This window comes from Salpingoeca rosetta, assembly GCF_000188695.1.
Source record: "Salpingoeca rosetta unplaced genomic scaffold supercont1.20, whole genome shotgun sequence".
NCBI lineage: Eukaryota > Choanoflagellata > Craspedida > Salpingoecidae > Salpingoeca > Salpingoeca rosetta.
The window spans coordinates 1034960-1059546 of record NW_004754914.1 but is presented as its reverse complement, the minus strand read 5'-3'; the positions used below and the strand labels follow the sequence as shown (position 1 = coordinate 1059546).

The 24587-nt window shown below is 54.1% G+C and overlaps 6 protein-coding genes across 6 annotated transcripts; 1 reads left to right on the top strand and 5 right to left on the bottom strand.

Annotated features, from left to right (window-relative positions):
• Positions 1–5211: 5211 nt before the first annotated feature.
• On the bottom strand, positions 5212–6213 carry PTSG_07717 (uncharacterized protein; the record flags this gene model as incomplete). The annotated part of the gene is made up of 3 exons (XM_004991457.1): positions 5212–5349; positions 5614–5839; positions 6053–6213. The coding sequence occupies 3 exons, from the start codon at positions 6211–6213 to the stop codon at positions 5212–5214; spliced, it is 525 nt and encodes a 174-aa protein (XP_004991514.1).
• A 748-nt stretch (positions 6214–6961) lies between these two features.
• On the top strand, positions 6962–8902 carry PTSG_07716 (uncharacterized protein). Its single transcript, XM_004991456.1, has one exon. It carries the CDS (start codon positions 7266–7268, stop codon positions 8628–8630), a length of 1365 nt encoding a protein of 454 aa, XP_004991513.1. The 5' UTR covers positions 6962–7265; the 3' UTR covers positions 8631–8902.
• A 1087-nt stretch (positions 8903–9989) lies between these two features.
• Positions 9990–11188, bottom strand: PTSG_07715 (uncharacterized protein; the record flags this gene model as incomplete). The annotated part of the gene is made up of 5 exons (XM_004991455.1): positions 11006–11188; positions 10688–10782; positions 10479–10533; positions 10222–10344; positions 9990–10076 (listed from the first exon to the last, which is right to left on the bottom strand). The coding sequence occupies exons 1-5, from the start codon at positions 11096–11098 to the stop codon at positions 9990–9992; spliced, it is 453 nt and encodes a 150-aa protein (XP_004991512.1). The 5' UTR covers positions 11099–11188.
• Positions 11189–11278: 90 nt separating this feature from the next.
• PTSG_07714 (uncharacterized protein) lies at positions 11279–13761 on the bottom strand (the record flags this gene model as incomplete). The annotated part of the gene is made up of 9 exons (XM_004991454.1): positions 11279–11387; positions 11499–11566; positions 11778–11892; positions 12083–12168; positions 12318–12431; positions 12707–12796; positions 13059–13165; positions 13345–13487; positions 13637–13761. The coding sequence occupies 9 exons, from the start codon at positions 13759–13761 to the stop codon at positions 11279–11281; spliced, it is 957 nt and encodes a 318-aa protein (XP_004991511.1).
• A 146-nt stretch (positions 13762–13907) lies between these two features.
• Positions 13908–18744, bottom strand: PTSG_07713 (sperm associated antigen 6). Its single transcript, XM_004991453.1, has 13 exons — positions 18587–18744; positions 18318–18413; positions 18118–18173; positions 17610–17789; positions 17318–17432; positions 16885–16943; positions 16520–16693; positions 16153–16231; positions 15733–15900; positions 15222–15524; positions 14806–14924; positions 14440–14539; positions 13908–14222 (listed from the first exon to the last, which is right to left on the bottom strand). Exons 1-13 carry the CDS (start codon positions 18609–18611, stop codon positions 14155–14157), a joined length of 1542 nt encoding a protein of 513 aa, XP_004991510.1. The 5' UTR covers positions 18612–18744; the 3' UTR covers positions 13908–14154.
• Positions 18745–18882: 138 nt separating this feature from the next.
• PTSG_07712 (uncharacterized protein) lies at positions 18883–24578 on the bottom strand. The gene is made up of 15 exons (XM_004991452.1): positions 24497–24578; positions 24172–24259; positions 23059–23177; positions 22842–22866; positions 22625–22674; positions 22150–22280; positions 21886–21997; positions 21532–21675; positions 21204–21316; positions 20879–21003; positions 20594–20690; positions 20329–20422; positions 19897–19982; positions 19448–19552; positions 18883–19256 (listed from the first exon to the last, which is right to left on the bottom strand). The coding sequence occupies exons 1-15, from the start codon at positions 24539–24541 to the stop codon at positions 19157–19159; spliced, it is 1434 nt and encodes a 477-aa protein (XP_004991509.1). The 5' UTR covers positions 24542–24578; the 3' UTR covers positions 18883–19156.
• Positions 24579–24587: the final 9 nt, after the last annotated feature.

The following is a 24587-nucleotide window of genomic DNA, read 5'->3' as shown; positions in this document are numbered from 1 at the left end:
TTCGCCTTTACGTTCGAGGGAGTGCCTGTTATCACCAAGCCCACTCCGCTAGCCTATGCTTCCCTGACCGACTCGTGACGGGCTGCTTGTCATACCTCGCTTCTGCAACGATCCTCTGTCGTTTATGGTGGCGTGCTTCAGAGGTCATATGTACTGACGTGGTGTGATTCATTCTCCGCGCGTTGATCTCGTAATAGTCTATCGTACGCGTTTATGTCAAGCAAGCACACCGATTCGTATATCTTGCTTACTTCTTGCCCACTATCTGTATCTCTCTGCTCCGTGTTTTTGGTCACTCCACTCAGAATTTTAGAGGTTACCAGAGATGTCTGCGACTCGTTCGTAGGTGGTGTGTACTCGCACGTCCCTCCCCCCCCCTGTGTCCATGCTCGTACCTCTATCTGGTGGCGGATTTCTCGTGATGAGTCTTTGCGCTTTCTTGTTCTCCTCATTATGGTACTTTGATTTCTTTGACATCATTTTAAAAGACTATTAGTAGTACGAACACTCTTCCTGACCTAAAAAAAAAAAAAAAAAATAAAAATAAAACATAAACACTGCCAGGATCGTGACGGTGCGATCACTATAAGAGAAAGAGTACATGCGTACCTAATGGGCCTGAGTGGGTGTGTGTGTGTGTGTGTGTGTGTGTGTGTGTGTGTGTGCGTGCGTGTGTGAAAGGCGCGCGTGTACTTGTGCCAGACCAATGAGAACACTGTCATAGCGAAGAAGGTTGATCCACATACACACACGCGCGCACACACACATACCCATACCCATACACATTCGATCAAACAAGCGCACATAGTACACACAGAGTACACAGACACAGACAAACACACACGCGAACACCCACACATGCATTCGCACAAACGCGCACACACACACACACATCAAACACACAAGCGCACCACACACTCAAGCAAACACGCACACTCAAGCAAACACACACACACACACATGCATACGGACACACCTCGAGTAACCAAGCCCTGGTTTGCTGGTGTTACTGTGATGTGGCTGCTCCGACCGACCAAAGGACCAACCACTGTGTTGGTACGGCAGCCACCATGCATGCAGGAGCAATGTCCGAACGTCACTCCATCACACAACGGCGACACCACCCCACCGTCATGCCCTTTCCGCACAGTATGCGGCATCACCCACCCGCGACCGTTTTGCAGGGTGGTGTGAAAATTCCACACACTTAAGCCCCTGCGCGTGTTTCTGTTCGACGCATGGAAAGCGGACACACGTGTGTGATATCGAGCGCACGTGAGATGCAGCAACGAAGGGAAGAGGCACGTGTGCCTCGCGTGCATGGGCATATGCAAGCACAATTGATGTGTAAAGCCACCCCAGTTCAAGACCTGATCTGCCGCACACACAGCACGGAACACGTCGCCTCAGATCCTCATGCTTGACGTTGTTGGTGCAGTCCAGTGCGCAGATCCTCGAGCCCTCAGGTCCTCATGCCACACAATCGCTCAGAAGCCCACCTGAGTGCACCTGCAGAGCAGCAAGAGAAGCCAAGAGCGAGAGTCGATACGAATGTCCTGCTTACGTCCTCTTCTGTGTCCCGCCAGCACAAGGAAAATGAAAATTCATGTTGGCTTGGCTTTGGTTGGCAGCTGTGGCTCCCTCATTCCTCCCTTTCTCACTCACACCCCACCCCAGATAATGTGTACTGCTTCGTTGTTCGGGTGGGTGTTGGCGATGTCTTCGCGTGCGTGCTTCTGGTCGCCAGGAGAGGGTAACACGGGGTAGCGGGCATGGGTGAGTGTGCGTGTGCTGCACTACTCGCGTTGCCACCATGTAAGTCAAACTCACCATCGTCACAACAGCTTTCATCATCTTGTGGTGTTTTTGCTCACAACTGCTGGCCGAAAATTGGCCATGAACAAACCACAGCCGAGGAGACACATGCACCCAAGAATGATGGATGGAGAGGACACGATGAGGCCGCCAACAGGAGGAGCAAACAGGAGGAGCAACGCAGGAGGGGGGGGGGCAAAGATAACGGGAGGAATGGAGAGCGAGGAGGGGAACAGGAGGAACAGGAGGAGGAAGAAATTGGGGGGGGGGGGAGGTTGGATGCAAAAGAGAAGAGAACAAGACAAGAAGACAAGCAGCCACGCACAACACAACGTCTGGATACGGGAATACAGCAAAGGACAGAAGGCGGACATACTGACATAAGGGACTGCAAGGGACAGGAGTAATATAATAGCGCACACGCACGCAAAACAAAGAAAGAAAGAAAGCAAGAAAAAGAACACGGCTGTCGTGTGCCACAAAGCACAAGGCAGCACACTGATGCACCAGTCAGCCAGTACAAACACCGCCATACCCTCATGCCAGCATCATGAGCACACCACAATCACGGCTGTTGATGAGTGTGAGGGCCGTCGCATGATAGATTTGACGATTCCGCCAAACCAACGACAGTTTGAAAGCTCCAGCTGGGTTTGTGTTGTGCATGCACATGTGTGTGAGGAGTTGGATACGAATAGGAAAAAACCGCGACAGCGTGTGACAATGCACCACACAGGCACTGTTACAACAACAACAACAACAACAACAACAACAACAACAACAACGCCATGGACGTCCTCTTCCAGCATTCCTACCCCACAGCTACGTCATAATTGCAAGCACAATCACAAATACATACGCACGCACGCACACACGCACGCGCGCGCGCGCGCGGGCATCGCACTGTAGTGCAGGCCATGTAGCGGCGATCGCCGACGCCACACACCCACTTCTCCCAACCCAGAAACTACGGTGCCATGACACCGCTCACCGTCAAATGTCTGCAATGCGACGCGTCCATCCACGGTGCACGAGCGCGCGGCTGCCAAGCCCGCATGCCCAAACAATTTAAGACTTAAGCCCCCGCCCGCGCATACACGAACCTGCGCGCGCGTAAGTGCATGTGTAACATTCAGCACACGTGAAATGCAAGAACGGACTGCACGCCAGGCACGTGCATGCACACGTACGACCACAGTTGGAGCCACCACAGTTCAACATCTGATCGATCTACACGAAACGACTCTCAACGCAAACGCACACTCACCTTGTGGCTCACAAAACTCCAAAGCTTGTGTTCCAAATGAAAGGCAGGCACTCTCCACAGTGTGCGCACGCTCAAGCAAAGCTGCAATTGGCCCTGTCGTCCCCGACCGCCAATTAATCCTCCATCCGACTTTCGGTGGAGTGCAGTGCTCGCACAGCAGCAAAAATAAGACGCACTGTCTCTGTCTGTGTCTGACTACGGTCAAGCAGGCAGCAGATGGAGACAAGGGCACATAGCCCCGCTCCGCCCCCGCTCAGCGCACGCTTGCACCGCCTGTGTGTCTAATCTGCTTCGTCTGCCAAGCAGTTCCAGCTCCTGAAACCTGCTACGTTGGTGTTGCCGCATGCCAACCCAGAACCCACATCAAACGCCACGCGTTAGCACATGCACACAACGACAAGGCTAAGGGACAAGGCTGAGTCCCAGCACACAAACAGTGACAGGGACAGAGAAGTGGTTGAGGAGGAGGACGGTGAAAGAGAATGAACAAGTGAACAAGGGAAGAGGGGTGACTGGGCCACGGTCTGTGGAGGGTATGTCAAAGCACACCAGCAAAACAAACGCATGTGCAGCACCCCGAAAGGAAAAACAAGGCACACACATACACACATGTATGTACACATGTACACACAATCACAAATATACACACATATATGCATCAATACAACGCATGCAAACATGTAACAGGCGGCAAAGCCTCCGACAAACCCACTTACACGAACATGAAGAAGGTACGAACAGACGTGCACGTGCACATGTCCCGTGGAAGACGCGCGATAATGCACCGTCATGCTCTCATGCTGCATGGGGCAGAACTGCGGCCAAGGTGCATTGTGATTCTGTGGTGCCTCCCTCAGCTGCACCTTGTGACAGCGTCACAACAAACATGCACACACACACACACAATGCATGTCTCGTCACGTGAGCTAACCAGCAGAAGGAGGAAGCGCACGCCAACACACCCAGCAATTCAAACACATGAGGAGAAATGCAATGAGCAGGTCCACAAAACAAACACACGTGCAGACACACACACACACACACACACACACAAATGTATGTACACACACAAATGCGAATGCACACGCACACGCGCGCACACACACACACACACACATGCGAACGCGCGCGTACCTCATGTGTAGCATGTTTGGTGTTGGTGCGTCGAGGAGGCGTGTGGCAGATGCGGTGATTGAAGGATTGATCCCGTCCGCTGCTCTCTTGCTTCTTGGGTGCATTGCGTCTGATTCCAAGACAGAACAAAGACAATTGGCAACTCAATGAACGACCTGAATCTCATCAAGCTTCAAGACACAGAGAAAGAGAGGAGAAGAGACGGAATGCAAACAGTTGGCCCCACGTCCATACGTGCGTGAGGGGACCAAGGAGGGTTCAACAGACACAAACCACGACAGCAACCTTGCACATGGAGAGGAAATCAAACAAAACAAGGAGCAGTGACAACAGCACATGAAAGAGGGATAAACACACCCTTCTCCCTCTTTTTCGTTTCTTCCCTTTCATACAACGCCTTGTTGGCATGGCAGACTAAGGCTCAGGCTAAGTACTAGGCTACTCGAGAGAAGTCGGCATCACCCTATCACCCAAACAACTAAATAAAGAAAGGCCCCCGCAAGAGAAGACACCACCAAGCCACATAGAAGGGCTTGAGATGAACACCATGTCACCGGACCAATGAAGGCTGGTGTTGGACAGTCACATCGCATCAGCATCACATCACATCCTCTCACATCAACATCACATGCAACCACGAGAAAGGAACCAAGGAAGGGGAAGGAAGAAGAAGAAACAACACCTTCAACCAAAGAATCCATGCATCAAAACAACAACGAAATTTTTGGTTGCGTGGCCCAGCAGCAAGGAGCAAGGCAAGAGCGGCAGCCTTCTCCTCGAGCTCGCTTTGCAGCAGAGCACAACGCAACGCAAAAGAAAACAAACCACCGCGCCCCCTCGCCCCTCCCCCTCGCCATCAGGCTGGGACAAGCTCAGAGACAGCACAGAGACAGGACACACTTGCTTGCCTTGTCTCCTTGTCCTTTTCCTCTTCCTTCGCTTTGCGGCCTTGGAGTTCTTCTGTTCTTGGATCGCCCACCAGCCCACCCATCCATTCAGCCATCCGCGATAGGAGGTGCGAGTGGGTGCTGCTTGCAACAGGCTGTGAGTGGCGCTAGGGCGCTGTGCGCTTTGTAAGTCCGTCGCTCCCGGTGCTCGCCCCTCGTCACACCGTTGCTCCATAGCAAAGAAAGCTGTCGTACAGCAGAAGAAAGAGCAGAGAGCACAGCAACCTGCTTCATCCCCTTGTTCGTGTTGGGTGCTGAAGAAGCGTTCCACTTCGTTCACTGACGGGCTGCTGATGATGCCCTAGCTTGACGATGCCAGTACGTTGCTGTGTGGTCAGCTTTGAGTCTGCTCTGGTGGAGCTGTGTTCTGTTGTGTGCTTGCATGGGCAATCGCCTCCTCGTGCTCAACACCACATGGGGTGGTCCCCATCACCACACACGACACAAAACCTTCGAGTGTTGTTGCTGAGTGTGCTGCTGCTCTGCTGCTGCTGCTGCTGCTGTAGCAACGTTGTGCCTGCACTGCTCTGATTGGTGTTGTTGCTGTTCCTCTCTGCGCCGGTTGGCGTATCGTTGCCCTGTCACTGTAGCAACAGGTGCGCTTGGCTGGCCACTTGTTGCGTTGCTGTGCTGCCGCAGGGTTGCTGCAGACTGCTGTGCTTGCTGTAGGCGAGGGCTGTGGTGGGGCGTATGGCAGGCCATATATAAGCATGCAAAGGAACCGCCGGCGGTTGCTCTTTCTTTCTCTTTCAGTCTTCTAGTCGATGTCTCTCCTCTCCCCCTCCCTCTTCTGTTGTCGCATCCATCGCCCTCTTGTCCCATTCAACCAGCGCGTGCGTCTCAGCTGTGTGCAGTGTCAACCGGAAGAGATGGTCTGGTCGCTTGGCACCAGAACAGAACACAAAGCTCTAAAGCTGAAGAAAAGGGATCAAACCCGAGGTTTTTCGTGTGCTGCGGAGCGGGCAGGTTCGCTCTGTAGCTGCTGGCTGGTTTTTTGTGTTTGGCTTGCGAGGGTGGCTTGCTTCTGTTGGGTGTTTGCATCATGTTCATGGTGGCTGCAGGGCTGTTGGGTGTTTGCATCATGTCACAACAACAAATTTTATGTCGAATCTGCTGCTCTCAAGCACAACAACAAATTTTATGTCGGGACCAAACCTTCACCAAAAGCAAGCCCAAGTGTGCAAGCACAAGCAACCACGACACACGGACGAATGAGTGACGTGGGTGGCGTTGTTGATGCTTTCACCAATATTCGCTTGTGCCTTCGCTCCAACGCGTCATGACCAAAGGTTAAACGCGGGGCATATTGGACATACACACACATTCCAGCCCTTCGCGTGTCGCTCGTGGCGGCGCTGCTGTGCGCTTTCTCGCTCTTTGTTTGCACGAATTTAGGCTTGTCTGTTGTGGTTTGGTTTGTCTCCAACACCACACAACAAGCAAGGCGGCAGGCGACGGCACACCTGTACAGCGCTACAGCCAAAACACCTAAAGACGAAAAGCCCCACATGAATGTCTGCTGTTTTGTTGCGGCAATGTTGGGTGGGCTTTCGTCCTGACGCCGCACTTCCCTTCCCTTCCCTTGCTGCTGTCCACTTTCTTCTGCATCAAGGTTGCGTCGCGCAACCCAGCCAGTTGCTTTGCCACCAACCCACCTATCTTAGTATCTTCTCCACCACAGCTGCACACCACAAGACAAGCCGTCCCACCTCCTCCTTGCGTCGCAGATCAAAATCAAACACAACACCGCACAACAAACACCGCACAACAAAGACAGCAGCAGCGCATCCTCACTGCATTCCAACAGTGATGGTGCTCGACACTAGCCATTTTCTCCAGTCCCTCAACTTCAAAGTGCTCAAGTGCGTGCCACTTGCTACTCTGCCGCACGCACTACCCGTCGTCATCGCATTCTCAAGAGCATACGTCCAGAGACAGAGGAGACGCCAAGCTGTGAAAGCCGTCCAACCCACTCACCACACCGGCACCGATCCAGGACCACACCGAGAGCACGAGGAGTGGCGAACAACCCGGAAGAACGCGCCTCGCGCATTCCTTAGTCCACAAACGGACAAACAAACAACCGCTGTACCAGCAGCACCATGGACACCCCAACACCAACATCGGAGGGCGTCGCCACCTACCACACATACCTGGATGGCCTCGTCCAGCAAGCAGGCACCCTTACCAAGCCCACCTGCTGCCGCACAAGCCGCTCCGCAGCAGACCTCGACCTCAGCGCCGTTCCTTTTGCGCCAAGCATGTGCAGCGGTGACAGCGGCAGCGGCGGCTACTCGCAGCTGTATGCAGAGTACTCCCCATCCCCTTGCCTGCATGCAACGGCAAGCAAATCCGCAACATCCCCCACACCAACAACATCCGCCTTCTCCACGCTCAACACCAATTCCACCATGATGGCAGCCTTGGACAGCGGCTTTGGCATCATCGACGACACCAAGAAGGACACGTCGATGACACCATCATCCCCGCCATCATCCTCATCATCATCGGTGTCTTTATTCCACGCATCCAAGTCCTCCAACAGCATTGCTACTTCCCAACAGCAGCACCAGCAGCAGGCAGCACCGTTCTTCGACTTTGACACTGCACTGGCAAGCCCCCGCCTCCGCTTCGAAAGCACAAGCGACAACATCTTCCACTTTGATGATGATGTTTTCCCCACAACAACAGCAGCAACAGCGACGGCAGATGGCGGTGCCATCAACGTCGGCGCCACTGATTGCTCGCAGGGCCAGGGCAATGACGGTGCCTTCCTGCCTGCGTTCACATTGAATAGCGACGTCCCGGTCGAGCAGCTGCTGAGCCATGCAGACATGAACATGCTTGACGCAGCCCTGGAGTCCTTCCTCTCCCCCACCTCCACCTCCTCGCCTACGGAAGAGCGACAGGCGTCGGCGGCATCGTCGGCGTCAGCACTGTCTGCCGCGTCGTTCTCATCCAGCAGCAGCGACGCTGAAGATCCCATCCCTCTACAGTCCACATCGCACACAACCACAACCTCTTCCTTCTCCTCCTGCCCCTTATCCTTGCCGTCATCACAAGCGCAACATCGCACGTTCATGCAGGCACAACCCAGCAGCAGCACCAACAGCAGCAGCAACAGCAGCGTGCGCGCCAAGGGCACAGCAAGCACGACGATGCGCGGGCGCAGTGCCATCAACAAGCGGTGTGTGCTTGAGAACGGCGAGATTGACCACGAGAAGCTTGAGCGCACGCGAGAGATTGCGCGCCGCAGCTACTGGCGCCGCCGCAACCGGGAGCTCACCGGCCGCCGGACGGTGCGCCAGCGCCTGACGCTGCTGAACAAGACCAAGGACCTGCTTGTGCAGAAGCGTCAGCGGCTGTTGAAGGAGCGGCAAGCACTGCTGGACCACGTGCGGCAGCACCTCCACACCCTCCACCCAATCGGCACCATCGACCAGCACCCGTCGCCACTCTTCTTCTAAGTTGCACGTGTGATGGACGTGTGGTGTTGGTATGTTGTCTTCTCGCCCCCGTCGGAGGACACTTGTTACTGGGTGAAGCGATCCCTGTTGTTGTTTCGACTGCGCATCTGCGTTCACGGCATGCTGAAGTAGTGAAGTGATCCACGCCTGCTTGTTTTGAGTGACATGGTTAACTTCTATGTATCTTCACTGACCATCATCATCATCATGACTTGTGGCTTGTGTACATTGTCACTTTGTTGCTTGCTTCTCTTGTGTATTGCCTTGTTGTGGAGCAGTCTTGCCTTTGGCGAACGAACGTTCTTACGTTGCCGCATTGGGTGTGTACTGTTTTGTACTGTCCCTTGCGCCATGCTGCATGACAGGTCGTTCGCACCTTTCTATCTCTTTTATCACTGATGCCATTGTTACAGCACTTGTCTGTGCATGCTTTCCTTAACCTGGTCATTCGGTCCTTATTCTGCCTCTTTATTTCACTTATTCTGTTGGCCACTCGATGTGGCGACGTTACACGACCCAAAACACAATACGCGCGTAATCGTTGCCAACGAATTTTGTTCGACACAACGTGAGTTAGGGGCGTATGAGGAGTCACGCGCAAGTCACGCGCAAGTCCACGGAATGATGTTTTGTTCGTATGACAAGAAGTCGCGCCAACACCATTGGGTCAGGGCCGCCGCTATGTTCATAACTCACACAACTGATGTGATGATAAGCATTTTTGTTTTTCGTCAGCTGAACGTTCTCTGGTGGGCGCAGAGTGCTCAGGTTCAGTCACATCACGCCGCGACGCAACTGAGTCACTGCTTCCTTGCGCAGCTCACCGTCAATTTGTTCATGTGTGGATTGTCACCCTTTATTCGCTGCGGGCTTCAGGGACACAGGACTCTCGCCACGGCTGCTGTTGTTCAGTGTCATGCTATGCTCCAGCAACGCACTGCATATCAGCTGGCACAGAAGCGAGGGCAGGGTGTGCACGTTTGGATTTGCCTGGGTCCCTCTTTCCGAGTCGCGTCTCACTTGAAGTTGCATTACAAAGAACAAGAACAACAAGACGAACCCCCCCCCCCCCCGAGAAGAAAACAACCGCATGCTTATCTGTCTGTGGTTCAGTACCCACAACCCCTGAGAAAGAAAAAAGGAACTAGAGAGAAGCAGCAATCACGTACACGGGGAAAACAGGGGCACACCACGTGAATATACCAACACCAACGGACGGTTCGTGATGGTTCAGACCCAAGATACTTGAGGCCTGGAGTGTTGCGGCATGACGAGATATCGGTCCTGGTGGTGTACAGTCGTTGGCGGCGCACAATCAGTGAGACGGTTGTGTGTGTGTGCGCATCAAATATAAGCAGATCAGGCCCAGATGCTCATGCATGGCATGCAGCGAGTCTCACCCTGAGTCTCCGCGGTGAGCTGACGGATATCGTGGTCTCGTCTTGCCTGTGGTTATGAGCAAAGCAACACAGGAAAGCATCGCATCATTGTCAGCCCAGGAACCGCACAAAGTTGCACGCTTGAAGGGAATGCAAGCAAAACAAGCGGATGGCGAGAAACTCAACCCACACGAGCACACGCGTAAGTGAACTGACGATCGGAGACGGCGGAGCGTGAGGGCATCGGATGTCTTGTGCATTGCGTTGAGAATGTCGAAGTAAGTGGCGACGCGCTGCAATTCAAACTCGAGATATTCCTGCTTTGTTTCCCATTGCTGTTCACAGAAGAAAGGGGCGGGGCGGATCAGCAAAACCACGAGCCAACATATGATACATTTGCATGCAAACAACCAAACCACGTGATGGGTGCACTCACTCTTCCACACAATTCAGACCCCAATCTGCACACCTGCCAAGATCGTTTGCCTTGTGATTTGGCAGCGCGTTCCTCGGATTGGTGGACACTGTGGACAAGACATTGCGCAGTGAGAAGAGGGCGAAGATGGCGGTGGCCACAACCTGCCTCGAACCCAGGCCCAAACACAATTCATGTGGAGGCAACAGGCGCCCCAAACAGCAAAGTCGTACGGCAGATGTTCACGGCCCTTGTCCTCGCACCTGAGCTGATCGCGGAGTTGCCGGAGTTGCGCACGGTAGCGCGCGACTTGTTCTTCGAGCGTCTCCGATGACCTCGACATTGGCAGAACCGGTCGCTGTTGGCGGCGGAGGAAATTAAAGGGGCAGGCGATGCAAGGAATGTGATGGAAGGGCACAAGGGACAAGAGAGGGACACCCAAAACTGATGAACACCCAGACGCAAGCACTGGCAAAGACAAACACACAGACAAAGGAAAGGAGCAGAAAGAAAACGATCAAACTCTCGTGTGCAGCAACACCGCCACAGACAGACAGACAGACGGAGCCATACATGCTCACCTGGAACCCACGCTGTGATGTTGCCGGTGCCGGCAGTGGCGGAGCCGAGGAAGTAGCGGCAATGGTGTTGATGCGCGTAATCCAGTTGTCCATGCTGCCACTTGTCCTACACACGGAGAGCGAGAGCAAGAGCAAGCACAACAAGAGCAAGACCAACAACGACAAATACAACAAGAACGCCCACACCAAGGGGAGCTGATGAGCAGCAATCAAACTCTTTTCAACCCTTGCTGCCTTTGTTGAGCATTGGTGTGTTGCGGTGTTTCATCGAGTTCAGGACACGGCGTTGGTTGAAACGCACGGAACGGTGAAGAGCATGCGCCGGCCCGTCGCTGTCGTCAATTCGAACACGTGGTCACGCTTGGTGTACTCCAGCGCCCGCCTGTACGCCCAAGGTTGGTGATGCTGCGCGTGAATGCACCAAGGTATGCGGGCGTGTTCATGTGGCAAAGCACAAGACAGCAGGGGAACACGAAACCGCAGGTGGTCTTACCTGCAGAACGCGTGGTACAACAGCACAACATCATAGACATTGTGCCCGTAGTCTTGAATGGATCGCGGCTGCAGACGCGTCAAGGGAAAAACAAAACCACGGACACAACGCCGGCGAACATGCGAGCGAGCGACCGAGAGAGTGTGTGTATGTGTGTGAACATGCAGTGGAAAGTGAAGCGATGGCAGATCGAAACACACTTAGCAGTGAGAGAACAAGCATGTGTGTCATGAGTCGCGCAGTTGCATGAGTGTGCATGTGTTCATGATCTGTATGAACCTGGAAGGATGACTTGTGGAAGATCAAGTACCGCCCACAGATGGCAGCATGCAGCGTCCTCCAGGCGCGGTGGCGAAAGGAGGTCCGTGCTTGAAAGGCATCAAAGGTGTCTTTCCTGCCATGGTGTAATGCGTTGGTATGAGGACGTGTGTGAGTGCGTGAGTGAGTGAGTGAGTGCGTGAGTGAGTGAGTGCATGTGCGTGAGTGCGTGTGTGTGTGTGAGTGAGTGAGTGAGTGAGTGAGTGAGTGAGTGAGAGAGTGTGTGTGCGTGTGTGAGCGCAGAAGCGATGGCAATTGTTTCCTACTGTTGGATGATTTCTTCGAGCGTCGGAGGCTCGATGGGTTCGCCAAGAAAGAATGCATCGAGGACACGCGAAGGCCGTCCCCGCAGCTGTGCCGTCGTCGGGTAGCGGCGGCGGATGAGAGGAGGGCGCGGGTAGGGTAAATGAGTATGCCATTGGCGAGACTGGCACGCGCAGATGTACCATTGCAGAGCGATTGGAGGTGTGTGGAAGCATATGATACACATGTATCACTTACAACGGAGAAGGAAGGTCTGCCTGCGTTGTCCTGTTGAGCGCCATGTGATGCGGCTGTCTTGTCGTGTGTCGCCACAGGCACCAGCTGCTCAGCCTTGATGCTGTTGTAAATGTCCTGACACGCAATCAGCACCACAATTATCGAGCAATGAGTTTGTGTGTGTGTGTGTGCGCGCGTGTGTGTGAGTGTGTGCGAGTGGGTGAGTGCGTGGGTGAGTGAGTGAGTGAGTGTGTGTGAGTGAGTGTGTGAGTGCGTGGGTGAGTGAGTGAGTGTGTGAGTGCGTGGGTGAGTGAGTGAGTGTGTGTGTGTGTGTGTGAGTGAGTGAGTGAGTGTGTGTGTGTGTGTGGATATGTGTGTGTGTGTGTGGATGTGTGTGTGTCAAAACATACTTGGAGAAGTTGGCGGGGAAAGTCCGCGCCGTCATTCAGGGCAGCCAGGTTGTAGATGAACTGATCTTGACGCATGCGACGGGTATTGTTCTGGAAGATGCAACAAGCATACACCAAGTGCTCGTGAGGTTGCAGTGGCGTCGAGCAAGATGGGGCGCCGTCCAGTCACGTACCACGGTGCGAGTCGCCGGGCGAGAGGGAGGGAGGGAGAGAGAGAGAGAGAGAGCAACAGTCACTCTGTGCACCACAAACACGCCCCCCCACACACACGCACACTCTCTCTTTCCCTCCCTCACACCCGCGCACATGTTCTCTCTCTCTCTCTCGCACTCCATGTCTCATTGTTGCTTACTGGCGTGTGCAAGTCTGTGTTGAGGAGGAGGATGGCCATGGCCAGGGCGTGGATGGCATCCACACTGTATTCTGTTGGGTTTTGCTCACAGTACCGCTCTGCAAAGCCTGTCGGATAATCATGGAGAGAGGTGCCGTTAGCTCAGCAACAAGCAAGTAGCACGTTGACGGGTCACTGGCAGTGATGACGCCGATAAAGGTGGTTGCGTGACAACATCAAATTGTGTCACCTCCGCATGCACATGCGTGATGATCCTCGCGTAGACGCATGTGGGACACGGACTTACTGTACATGATGCGGTCGATCTCCTGTGCCTCTGCGTTGAGGGCAAAGTGAGACAGGAAGCGCCTGATCGCCGACACAATGTCCTGTGCCTTGAAATCAAACAGCTGCAGGTAGTACATGCATACCAAGCGTTCATACTTGGACCTGGTGTTGTGCGTGTGTGAGTGAGTGTGTGAGTGTATGTGCGTGAGAGAGTGAGTGAGTGTGTGAGAGGGTGGCGTGGGAATAGACATGCGTTTGTGGTGCAACAGGCGCACAACGGAATGAGCACGATCCTTCCTCCACGAACGTACTCGGCTCCGATGACGCGCGCAATTTCGTCCTTGTTGATACCCCTGCCCTCATACATGCTGTGTGCTGTCTCTCGTGCGCGTCTGCGCTCCTCTGGGCTCACCCCAGCCTCTTGCCGTCGACTCATAGTCGTCGTCACAAGGCGAAGATGTGTGTGTGTGTGTGTGTGTGTGTGTGTGTGTGTGTGTGTGTGTGTGTGTGTGTGTGTGTGTGTGTGTTGTCGTTGGCAGTGCACCAGCACAACAGCACATTCCAACAACAACAACGAACGGATATGGGCAATGTTCATTTTATGGTGTCGGGTGTGGGGAAGCCAGAATGATGATGAACTGAACGGACGGACGGACGACGGTGGCAGCTCTCACGCGTCTCTCATGTTGACACGACGTCACATGTCACAACACAACACACTCGCTGCAACACCATGCACAGGCGCAACAGCAACAGCAACTCGCAGCATGCACAACAACCAACGCAAGCACGAACAACGAACAAAGAGGCAACTCGCAAGGGCACATCATTATGATGCGGTCTTGGCAGAGCCGGGCGTGTGGGAATCAAGGCGTTGGAGCAAGGTCTCCGAGTACCCTGAGCAGGAATGACAGCAGAAGGGCAAGGCGAACATGTGGAGGGATGCTTTGAGTGTGGTGCTCAGACAGCAGTGGAGCGCACAGGCTGTACAGAGAGAGCACACAACTGTCTCCACACGGAGGACGACGAAAAATGCAAAACCACAAACACACAGACACACACACAGACACACACACAGACACACACACAGACACACACACATGCACACGCCTACCTGGGCTGTAATATCGAACAATCTCCTCTGGGAAGCACTCATTGATGGTCAGGATTGCCTCGCTCAGGTCAGAGCCTTCCTCCGCTTGAATCTCTTGAATCTGACATGGGTGTAGTGGGCACGTGAGTATGGGAAAAGGAAGTGGGCATGCTACAGTGTAGCACGCACACAATTGAGAAGCACAAAGGCAAACACACACACGCACACACGCAAACCCACCCACACACACACACACACACACACACACACACACACACACACACACGCACACACACACGCACACGCACACATGCAAAACCCCTCTCGTCGCCCCCTGCCGTCCTCAATTGTCTCTCATACGCATGCACAGCGTAAGCGCCACAACACCTTCTTGAGGCCGCCAGAGGTGACAAATTGCTTGCGCGCCTTTGCATCAGAGGGCAGGATCTTGGCAAACTGCGCCACAACATTCTCCAGCACGCTCGGCGGTGCATCCGCAAGCAGTGCTGGTGTTCGCGCGCAATGAAGGCGCCAAAGACGAGGGGCAAGCGTGGTTGTGAGAAGAGCAGAGGGAGAGTATGTCACACGTGCGACAGTCGGACACGGATGCATCAGACACACACGCACGCGCACATGCATCAAACACACCACACCACACACACACACATACACACACACACACCACATCACACACACAACACAACACATCACACACACACAACACAACACATCACACACACAACACAACACATCACATGGATACACAACATACACACACGCCAACATAGTTTGTGGTGTGGTACCTTGCAGGGCGGGCATGTGGGTGCACTTCTGGAGAATGTTCTTGAGCGCACGCGATGCCTTTGCTCGAAGATCATCAGACGCGGCTGGATCCATCGTGCATGCAAGCAAATCAGGCAGCACGTTTGCCTCTGCAACGTGGCGGGCGTGCTCGGGGGTGTGCCTGCCAATCTGGCCCAGGCTCCACGCTGCTGCTGCGCGGATGTGCGATTCCGCCTCTGTGTGCAGGGCGTGGGCGAGCGCGGGCACCCCGTGCGAGACAACCACGGACATGGCAAGCCGCTCAGAGAACGCAGAAATGTACCCTGGCAGTGTGCGTGGGTGTTGTAGTTTGTGTTGTGTTGTTTTGGTGTGCATGTGCGTGGATGTGAGAGCTGTGAGCTCCAAACAATCAGCATAGCATTGAGCGCAAACACAAACACGGCGAGACACCACTGCCAACGCCCTCTACCATCCCCGCCTCCACCCCTCCCCGCCTCCCTCCCTTCTCCAAACCACCGTGCATGCACCCACCGAGGGCCATGATGCCTGGCATTGCGCCGCTGCCGGCCGAGTCGTTGACGTAGTCCACGAGGGCAATGACACCGCCAGAGTTGACAATGAGCTGCGCAAGCTCCGACGAGTGCTTGGCGACCTCCCTGATCAGCATGGCCACGTTCTTGCGCACATACTCGTCGGGATCTGGGTAGATGGTGTGTGTGTGTGTGTTTGTGTGTTGTGCGAGAACAAGGTGTGAGATGGCGTAAGGACACGAGGGAGGGAGGGAGGGCCACCGCAGGTTAGGTCTCAACGTGTGGCACACGCTGACACCTGCATCGACAAACAGACGGACACTCACACGCACGCGCGCAGATACAGACAAACACAAAAACAAAACACAAAACACGTACACGCACACATACTGTGTCTCCAAACATGAAGCCATGTGCGGACCTTTGAGGGAGGGGAGGACGGCAGGGAAGATGTAGGCCTCGACCACGAGCTCAGCAAGGTCAACCGTGTGCTTGGCAATCTGCAAAACAGGCGAGTGTAGTTGGGATGCGTGGTACGATGTGGGACAGTGCGATTTGAGCGTATGTCACCACAAACCAATGCGCACACAAGGGCAATGCAACACACACACACACACACATGTGCACGCAGTACACACACACACACACACACACACACACACACACACACACACACACACACACACACACACACACCAAACACATCACAGACCAAACACATGCGGACACCCAACACATGCACACACACACACACACACACACACACACACACACAACACATCACAGACCTGGCTGAGGGCGGAGAAGACCTGGCGCTTGAGCTTTGCGTCCTGCACCTCGAGGAGTTGGCTCAGATAGGCAATCGCGCCGCCGTCAACAACCGTCTGCGCAAGCTCGGGCGTGTGCTTGGCAATGTCCGACAGCGCAGAGGCAGATATCCGCTTCAGCGTCATCTCGGGCTCCTGCGGGAGGTGGGGGTGGGGGAAAGGGGGGAAAGTGATAGTTGGTGGTCGACGTGGTAATGGGTGGTTGTGGGTTGGTGCGGGGACGTATGTGAGGGATTGTTAGAGCCATGCAAGAATGGCAGATAGTGGCGCAACACATCAATGTCAAACTGCACATGCACATGTGTCCATGTTCTCTCTCCACAAACCTGGATGCAGAGGATAAGCAGCGGCACGGCACCAGCATCCACAACTGCCTGTGCAAGCTCTGTGCAAACACACACACACACACACACACAGCGGAGCAGAGAAGTTGAAGGGGAACACGAAGGTGAGTTCAAGGAGAAGGGTGTGTGTGTGTGTGAGGGGTGAAGCGAGAAATACAGGGAGCAACAAAGCCACACACTCACACACACACACACACACACACACACACCCACTCATTCTCACACATACACACACACCACACACACACACATACATACATACATACATACACACCACACACACATACACATACACACACCCACTCATTCTCACACATACACACACACATACACACACACCACACACACACACACACACATACATACATACATACACACCACACACACATACACACACATTCCCATGTCATCGCACCAGCGTTGTGCCTGGCAATGTAACCGAGGGCCCATGCTGCGGCCTCCTTCACACCGGGGTCAAACTCGTCCAAGCACGTCACCAGCGCACTCACAGCCCCGCTGTCAACAACAGCCTGCAGCAAATGGTCGAGGTTGGAAGTGGTGTGAGTGAGTGTGTGTGTGTGTGCCATGTGATGTGTGTGTGTGTGTGTGCCATGTGATGTATGAGAATGGAGAAAAGGACAACGGTGCAAACAATGCGTATTGCAAGCAGGAGCGCCATACATTGTGCAGCCGTGGTCGCAACCCACCATTGCTAGCTCAGGGCTGTGTTTGGCGACGGTGCGCAGGACAAAGGCTGCGGCCTTCTTGTAGAACCTGTTCTGCTCAGCGAGGCTGTACACGAGCTGGGGAAGGATGTCATCGTGGACAACGGCAGCAGCCAGCTCGTCGCTGTGGTTGGCAAGGCGGCCAAGCGCAAGGGCAGCCGTCTGCAGAGAGTACAACCACACACAGGTATCCCGCATGAGGTGGAACGAGTGCATGTGAGGGTGAGGATGCGCCAGGTGGACGACGTAAATGAACGTGGAACGTACAGCGGTGACACTCGCTGTTGACAGCAGAACAAACAGCATGTGTGTGCGAAGCAACCGCGCAAAGGAACAGCAATGCCATGCAGAATGCAGCTCATTCTCGCAACCATGGCTGCTTGCAGCCAGTCGATGACAGGCAAGCACCGTTGGTTGCACACGAGAAGCAAGTGATTACAACACATTCCGCAGCACATGATCAACAGTGGTCACAAGCAAGCCCACCCACCTGTTGAATTGTGGGCACTGTGTCAATCAGGAGGGGTCTGAGCAACGCCATCACACCTGCGAGGGTGGTGTTGTGTGTGAGAAGGATGGAGGGAAGATAAGAGTGGAGTGCGGCACATAATGGTGAAACAAACGATATGTTCGTGTCGGCGTCATGGGCGCAGGCATGATGCATGTCTGTGTGTGTGTGCACGCACGTACCGGCCTCGCGAAGGGCTTCGACATTTTGTGGCCGGGATGACAGATCTGCCACCGTCTGCACGAAGGACGCGCGTGCCTTTTGGTAGTTCTCAAACACTGCAAATGCCAACACGTGTTGTGTGTGTGTGTGAGTGAGTGAGTGTGAGTGTGTGTGTGGGTGCGGGAGTGAGAAGCTTTGTGAGTTTGGGACTTTGAACACACACACACACACACACAACGACACGTCGCCTATCTGGAATGCACAAAGACACACACACACACACACACACCTTGCAAGATCTGACGGGACGTCATCTTGTCTGTTTCGTGTGTGTGTGCGTGCGTGAAGGTGGGAAGCGGGTGGAGGTGGTGGCGGCAGAAGAAGGAAGGTGGGTGTGCTCGCTGCTGCTTGCTGCTTGTTGTTGTTGGCGTTGGCGGTGGTTGGCAACCAAAACAACGAAAATTACCCCAAATCATTCACCAATTGCCAAACCTTTTTGGGTGTGCGTGAATGAGTGAGCGTGAGTGAGTGAGTGTGTGAGTGTGTGTGTGAGTGTGTGTGCGTGTGTCTCGCTCTGTTGCTTGCTTGGCCCTTGTTGCTGTTTGCTTGCTGACTCCACAGCGTGTTCCATGCGTGGCAGGAACAAGAGCAAAGAAGAAGAAGAAAAACAAGAAGACGAAGACGAAGAAGGAAAGCTCAGAGCAAGCATACAGCACAGCAAACGCACAAAAAAGAGTACAAAGCAAACCAGGCAAGCAAGGACCACAAGGAGGAGAACACCAACTACAACGCCGAATCAAAGAACAACAATGCACAATGCTAGGTTGGGCACACTTTACAGTGCGTGCCTGTATGTGTGTCATGACCTTGTGTAAATGTGGTTGAACGTGACCACCCCAATGCACACCACAGACCACACAACCACGAACAAAATCCAGCCCTTGTGTGAGAAGAAAGACCTGGCATGGTGCGAGGGTGCGTGTGGGAGTACATGTGAGGGTGAAGGTGAATATGCATGTGTAAGAGCATGCGAGGATGCACACGAGAGCGCGTTGATGCGTGTGTTTGTCTCAATATGACCAAAACACGAGACAGGTAGTGAGGCACACATGCAAGCTACACACACTCACGGCACCACGGGGAGTCTTACGCGTGAGGATTGTCGTATGTCTCAAAGACGCGCCTGGCCTTTTGGCGGGCAAAGTAGCACAGCAGGGCCGGGATGACGTATTGAATGCCGACACCAGCATATGACCTGACATCAACCAAGCAACAGCGTGCAGCAGAGAATGAGTGAGTGAGTGAGTGTGTGTGTGTGTGTGTGTGTGAGAGAGAGAGAGTGTGTGTGTGAGAGAGGGTGTGTGTGTGTGTGATGGTGTGTGTGTGAGTGCGGATTGTGTGTGAAGTAGGAGCAAGGGTAAGAGGAGGAGTGGGAGCAAGGGTAAGAGAGAGGGCTAAAGAAGAATACGAATGCTCCCACAGCGCAACATCCATCTCCGAGTGCTCACACCCCAACAGTCACCAACCCACCATCACCAACCCACCATCACACCCATCACCCCAACACCCCGCCCGCCCGCACGGGTGCTGCTGGCGTACCCGGTGAATGAGACGAGGAAGCCGACGTCCTCCGTGAAGTAGCCGACCAGGATTGGCGGGCCAATTGCAGCAATAGGCAGCACAAACTGGCGTTGCAGCAACACGCGTGCGTGCGTGTGCGTGTGTGTGTGTGTGTGTGTGTGTGTGTGTGTGTGTGTGTGTGTGTGTGTGCGTGTGTGTGTGTGTGTGTGTGTGTGAAGTGGAAAGGAAGGGGGGCGGTGTTGGTGAGCAAGCATGTATGGTTGAAGGTGGATGGGGAATAAATAAGTCCGTTCGCAGACATGCACAAGCCGAACAAAAGAAAAGGAAACACACACACACACACACAACATACGCATCCACACACACACACACACACACAACATACGCATCCACACACACGCACACACACACACACACACACACACACACACACACACACAACATACGCACCCGTGTGACCCATGCTGGGAAGGGCCTGTCTGGGGGCTCAAAGAGATGTCGCAGGTTGTTGCGCAGCGTAATGGCGATAATCGGGAAATTCGCACTGCAAGCACACAAGCGCAGAGAACACGTGTATATGTGTGTGCGTGTGTGTGTTTGCGTGTGAGCGAAAGGGAGGTGGCGTGTAGAATGTGGAATGGGCTGTGACCAGCAGGCATGCTGACACACACGCGCACGCATGTGCAGGCGCGCACGCACGCGCACATCACCCGACCTGAGCGTGAAGACAGGGAAGAGGCCGAGGAAGTATGAGACAAACTTGGACGGGAAGTCCGTGAAGTTGAGCGTGTACAAATCCTTCAAACTGTCCGCTGTGAGGAGTTGCAGGACGGCAGCGCGGACAACGTGGACGGAAGAAAGTGGGGTTGAGACAATCATTCACGTTTTCGCACATGTGTGTGTGTGTGTGTGTGTGTGTGTGTGTGTGTGTGTGGTGGCACAGCGCTCCCACTTGGACATTGCGTCACAACATCGACAATGTCTGCATTGCGTCACGGACCTTGGAACCTGAAGACGGCGGTGAGGGAGAGGAGGGCGTAGAAGAGGAAGCACAGCAGGAAATCAAGCGACAGCACCGTCCCAAGCGTTTTCTTCCGCGTAATCGGCGTCAGTAGCGAAGGCAAGCTGTGATCAGTTGGTGAACAGTCAGGATTGGGGGAGGGGGGAGGGGTGAGGAGTTATCGTGGTTGTTGTGTTGACTCTTGCTTCATCGCACGGATACACGCACAAATACACACATACGCACAGGCACACCCTCTGTGCAGCTGTTGGTGCGTGAATGTGAGCCATGGCAACGTGAACCGACATCAGTCAGCGACACGCACCTGTGATGGCACATGAACGAGTAGATGGAGACGCCAAAGAGGACCGGAAGTCCGGTGGCCTTGAAAGTGCTGACGTCAGACGCATGCGGCACGTGGTCGTCGTGGTTGAAGCCCTGGAGGGTCGGTGGGCGTTGTCAAGGGAGGAGACGCGTTGTGAGGTGAGGATGATCAGGGGATGAGGTAAGAAGCACGGATAGAGTGGTGGACAATGAGTGAAACAAACAAACAAACAAACAAACAAACAAACAAACAAACAAACAAACAAACAAACAAACAAACAAACAAACAAACAAATAAACAAACAAACACACAAACGCGCGTGTGGGACCTTTTTGTTTGCAATGCCGATGAGGGCGATGACGATCATGATGATGAACGTGGACCAGCGCATGACGGTGGTGAAGATCTGCAGCGCTTTCGTCTTCTGCGCATTGAAGAAGCAGAAGGGACCGAGCACCACCGCAAATGCAGTCTGGCATGCACAGCGACAACAACGGCGGTGAGGAGTTGTGGTGGTGGTAGTGGCGATGGCAGTGAGTGGAAAACAAACCTCTTGGGCATGGAAGCAGCAATCAGCAGAAACACACACGCACACACACACGCACACACACACACACACACACACACACACGCACACACACACACGCAGACACAAGACGAGCGGCGAAGCGGTGTGTCTGACCAGGAAGACGTAGTATGCCTGCTGGGAGTCGAGCGTGCCCATGCAGTGGTGGTGGGCATAGGTGTGGTTCTCGTGGTGCGAGTGCGAATGCGCCTGGTGCGAAAGATTGCCGCTGTGTGCGTGTATATATGGAGAAGGACAGAGAGAGAAAGCGTGAGTGAGGGTGTGTGCGAGGTTGTATGAAAGGGTGTGAGAGCCAGGAGCAAGCACAACTATTCCCGCGCGCACGCGCATACACACATCACACATCACACATACACGCACCAGGCGACGGACTGAAGGGACTTTGGGATTGCGACGACGTAGATGCAGAGGTCGCCGTAGAGATAGATGACGATGCATGCATAGAAGAAGCGAAGGCCCCACGTGGAGAAGAACATCTTGGCCATCTCCGCCTGGCATCATCATCACCACAACAAGCACAAGCACCACCACAACAAGCACAAGCACCACAAGCACAACCAGCACAACAAGCAGCACAAGGAGCACATCCAGCGTGACAGTGCGTGTGTCGCAGAGAGATTAGATTGCACAAACGGAACATGGCGCGAAAAGCGTGAGAGAGGCGCTCGCGGTGAGATGTTGGAGAGGGAACACAGGGGCGAGGGCACGGGTGCGAGGTTGTGTGGTACAAAACAAGATGATGCAGAGGCCCAGCCATGTATACGAGTGTGCTGAGTGCGAGAGAAGCTCAAGCATGGGCGAACCATTCGCATGCGCATGTGGTCCCTGCCCTCACCATCTCTGTGCGGTGCGTAATCTCAAACGGATTGGCGGCCTCTGTTTCATCTGCGCAGATGTGTCAGGGGTGATGATGGGGTGGTGACGATGCAAACACAAGTCAGTGGGTGTACTTTGCGCGTACGCTGCCTTCATTGGCAATCCTATCCACACCACAACACGCTGCAGCGCCCCACCCAGCACACACACACACATAACGAGCGTGCGAAACTCACTGATGAGGGGCGCAACCTCGGAGCTCTATGTGGCGGGCAGCAGCGTTGTCAATAACGGTCAAAGTGCGATTGGTGGCGGGGGTGAGCGTCGAAGATGGAGAGGGTTGTTGTTGTTGTTGTTGTTGTTAATGGTTGTTGTGCGACGCAAAGTGGTGCGCTTGGTGACGCTGTGCAACCGGCATGCGAAGACGCGGAAGCAATGCGGGGCAGCATATACCTGCACATGCCGTTGTCTCTCCTCGTGGCGGCGAAAGCGGTTGGCGATGGCCATGGCCTCGATCATAAAGGTGACCGTCAAGTACGAGAAGGCCGCAAGCAGAGCAACGAGAATGCATCCTGTCAAGCACAAGCACGACATTCATACGCGCACGCACGACGACGACATGGCACAGGCACATGAGCTGGGCTGAGTCAGGGATCGCGAGATGTGAACAAAACCTTGTGCTGAATGTGTGTGGGTCATTGTGGCTGTGTGTGTGGAAACGTGTGTGTGGTTTGTGTGTTTGTGCGTGCGTGTGATTGTGTGTCAGCTGTGTTTGCACGTGTGTGGAGCCGCAAAGCCCTTTCTGCGTGGCCTTTGCTGCATCTGCTGTATTTGCTATAACGCACCTCCAATGTAACCGCTCTCGCTGAAGGCCTTTGGCATGGCCAGTGCGCCTGCGCCGACGATCAAGTTGAAGACATACACGCCACCCACCTGCACGATGTGTTGGTGGGTTGATGGTGTGTTGTGAGTTGTGATGGTTCAACACAGACAAGCGTGGCAACAAGACAAACTCTCACACACATGTTGACACAAGCAAGCCAGCTAGCACAAGCTGGCAGACGAGCTGACACACAAGCTGGCACATAAGCTGGCAGACGAGCTGACAACACATCAACGCGCACAACAACATACATGCACAACAACACACACACATCAACAACATCATACCAGGGGTGAGTACGTGGAGCCGTCATCCACGCCGCCGCCAGCCATCGTTGCTCTGGCTGGTTGGTTTGGTTGTTGTTGGAGGGGATTGAAAAATGGGCCTATACGACAGGCATATAGAGTAGTCGTTGTGATGGCGGTGGTTCGAAGCCATCCATCATCTTCGATGATGACTCACACGATTCATTGCTCGCGCGCTTTGTGATGTGACGTGACACTGACCGCGCACTAGAGGGACCTCGTAGAACACACTGAGTGGCTGTGTGTGTGGAACGTGTGTGTGGTTTGTGTGTTTGTGCGTGCGTGTGATTGTGTGTCAGCTGTGTTTGCACGTGTGTGGAGCCGCAAAGCCCTTTCTGCGTGGCCTTTGCTGCATCTGCTGTATTTGCTATAACGCACCTCCAATGTAACCGCTCTCGCTGAAGGCCTTTGGCATGGCCAGTGCGCCTGCGCCGACGATCAAGTTGAAGACATACACGCCACCCACCTGCACGATGTGTTGGTGGGTTGATGGTGTGTTGTGAGTTGTGATGGTTCAACACAGACAAGCGTGGCAACAAGACAAACTCTCACACACATGTTGACACAAGCAAGCCAGCTAGCACAAGCTGGCAGACGAGCTGACACACAAGCTGGCACATAAGCTGGCAGACGAGCTGACAACACATCAACGCGCACAACAACATACATGCACAACAACACACACACATCAACAACATCATACCAGGGGTGAGTACGTGGAGCCGTCATCCACGCCGCCGCCAGCCATCGTTGCTCTGGCTGGTTGGTTTGGTTGTTGTTGGAGGGGATTGAAA

What these genes read in the sequence shown, in the direction of transcription:
- PTSG_07716 (XM_004991456.1), top strand. Translation starts at nt 7,266, where the DNA reads ATGGACACCCCAACACCAACATCGGAGGGCGTCGCCACCTACCACACA.
- PTSG_07713 (XM_004991453.1), bottom strand. Translation starts at nt 18,611, where the DNA reads ATGACGTCCCGTCAGATCTTGCAAG. An exon ending in TGCTTATCCTCTGCATCCAG is followed by an intron (nt 16,694 to 16,884) that starts GTTTGTGGAGAG and finishes CACCTCCCGCAG; the next exon opens with GAGCCCGAGATGACGCTGAA. An exon ending in CCTCTGGCGGCCTCAAGAAG is followed by an intron (nt 14,540 to 14,805) that starts GTGTTGTGGCGC and finishes CACCCATGTCAG; the next exon opens with ATTCAAGAGATTCAAGCGGA.
- PTSG_07712 (XM_004991452.1), bottom strand. Translation starts at nt 24,541, where the DNA reads ATGGCTGGCGGCGGCGTGGATGACGGCTCCACGTACTCACCCCTG. An exon ending in CGCCGTCTTCAGGTTCCAAG is followed by an intron (nt 20,691 to 20,878) that starts GTCCGTGACGCA and finishes AACTCCTCACAG; the next exon opens with CGGACAGTTTGAAGGATTTG. An exon ending in TTCCCTGTCTTCACGCTCAG is followed by an intron (nt 20,423 to 20,593) that starts GTCGGGTGATGT and finishes GTGTGCTTGCAG; the next exon opens with TGCGAATTTCCCGATTATCG.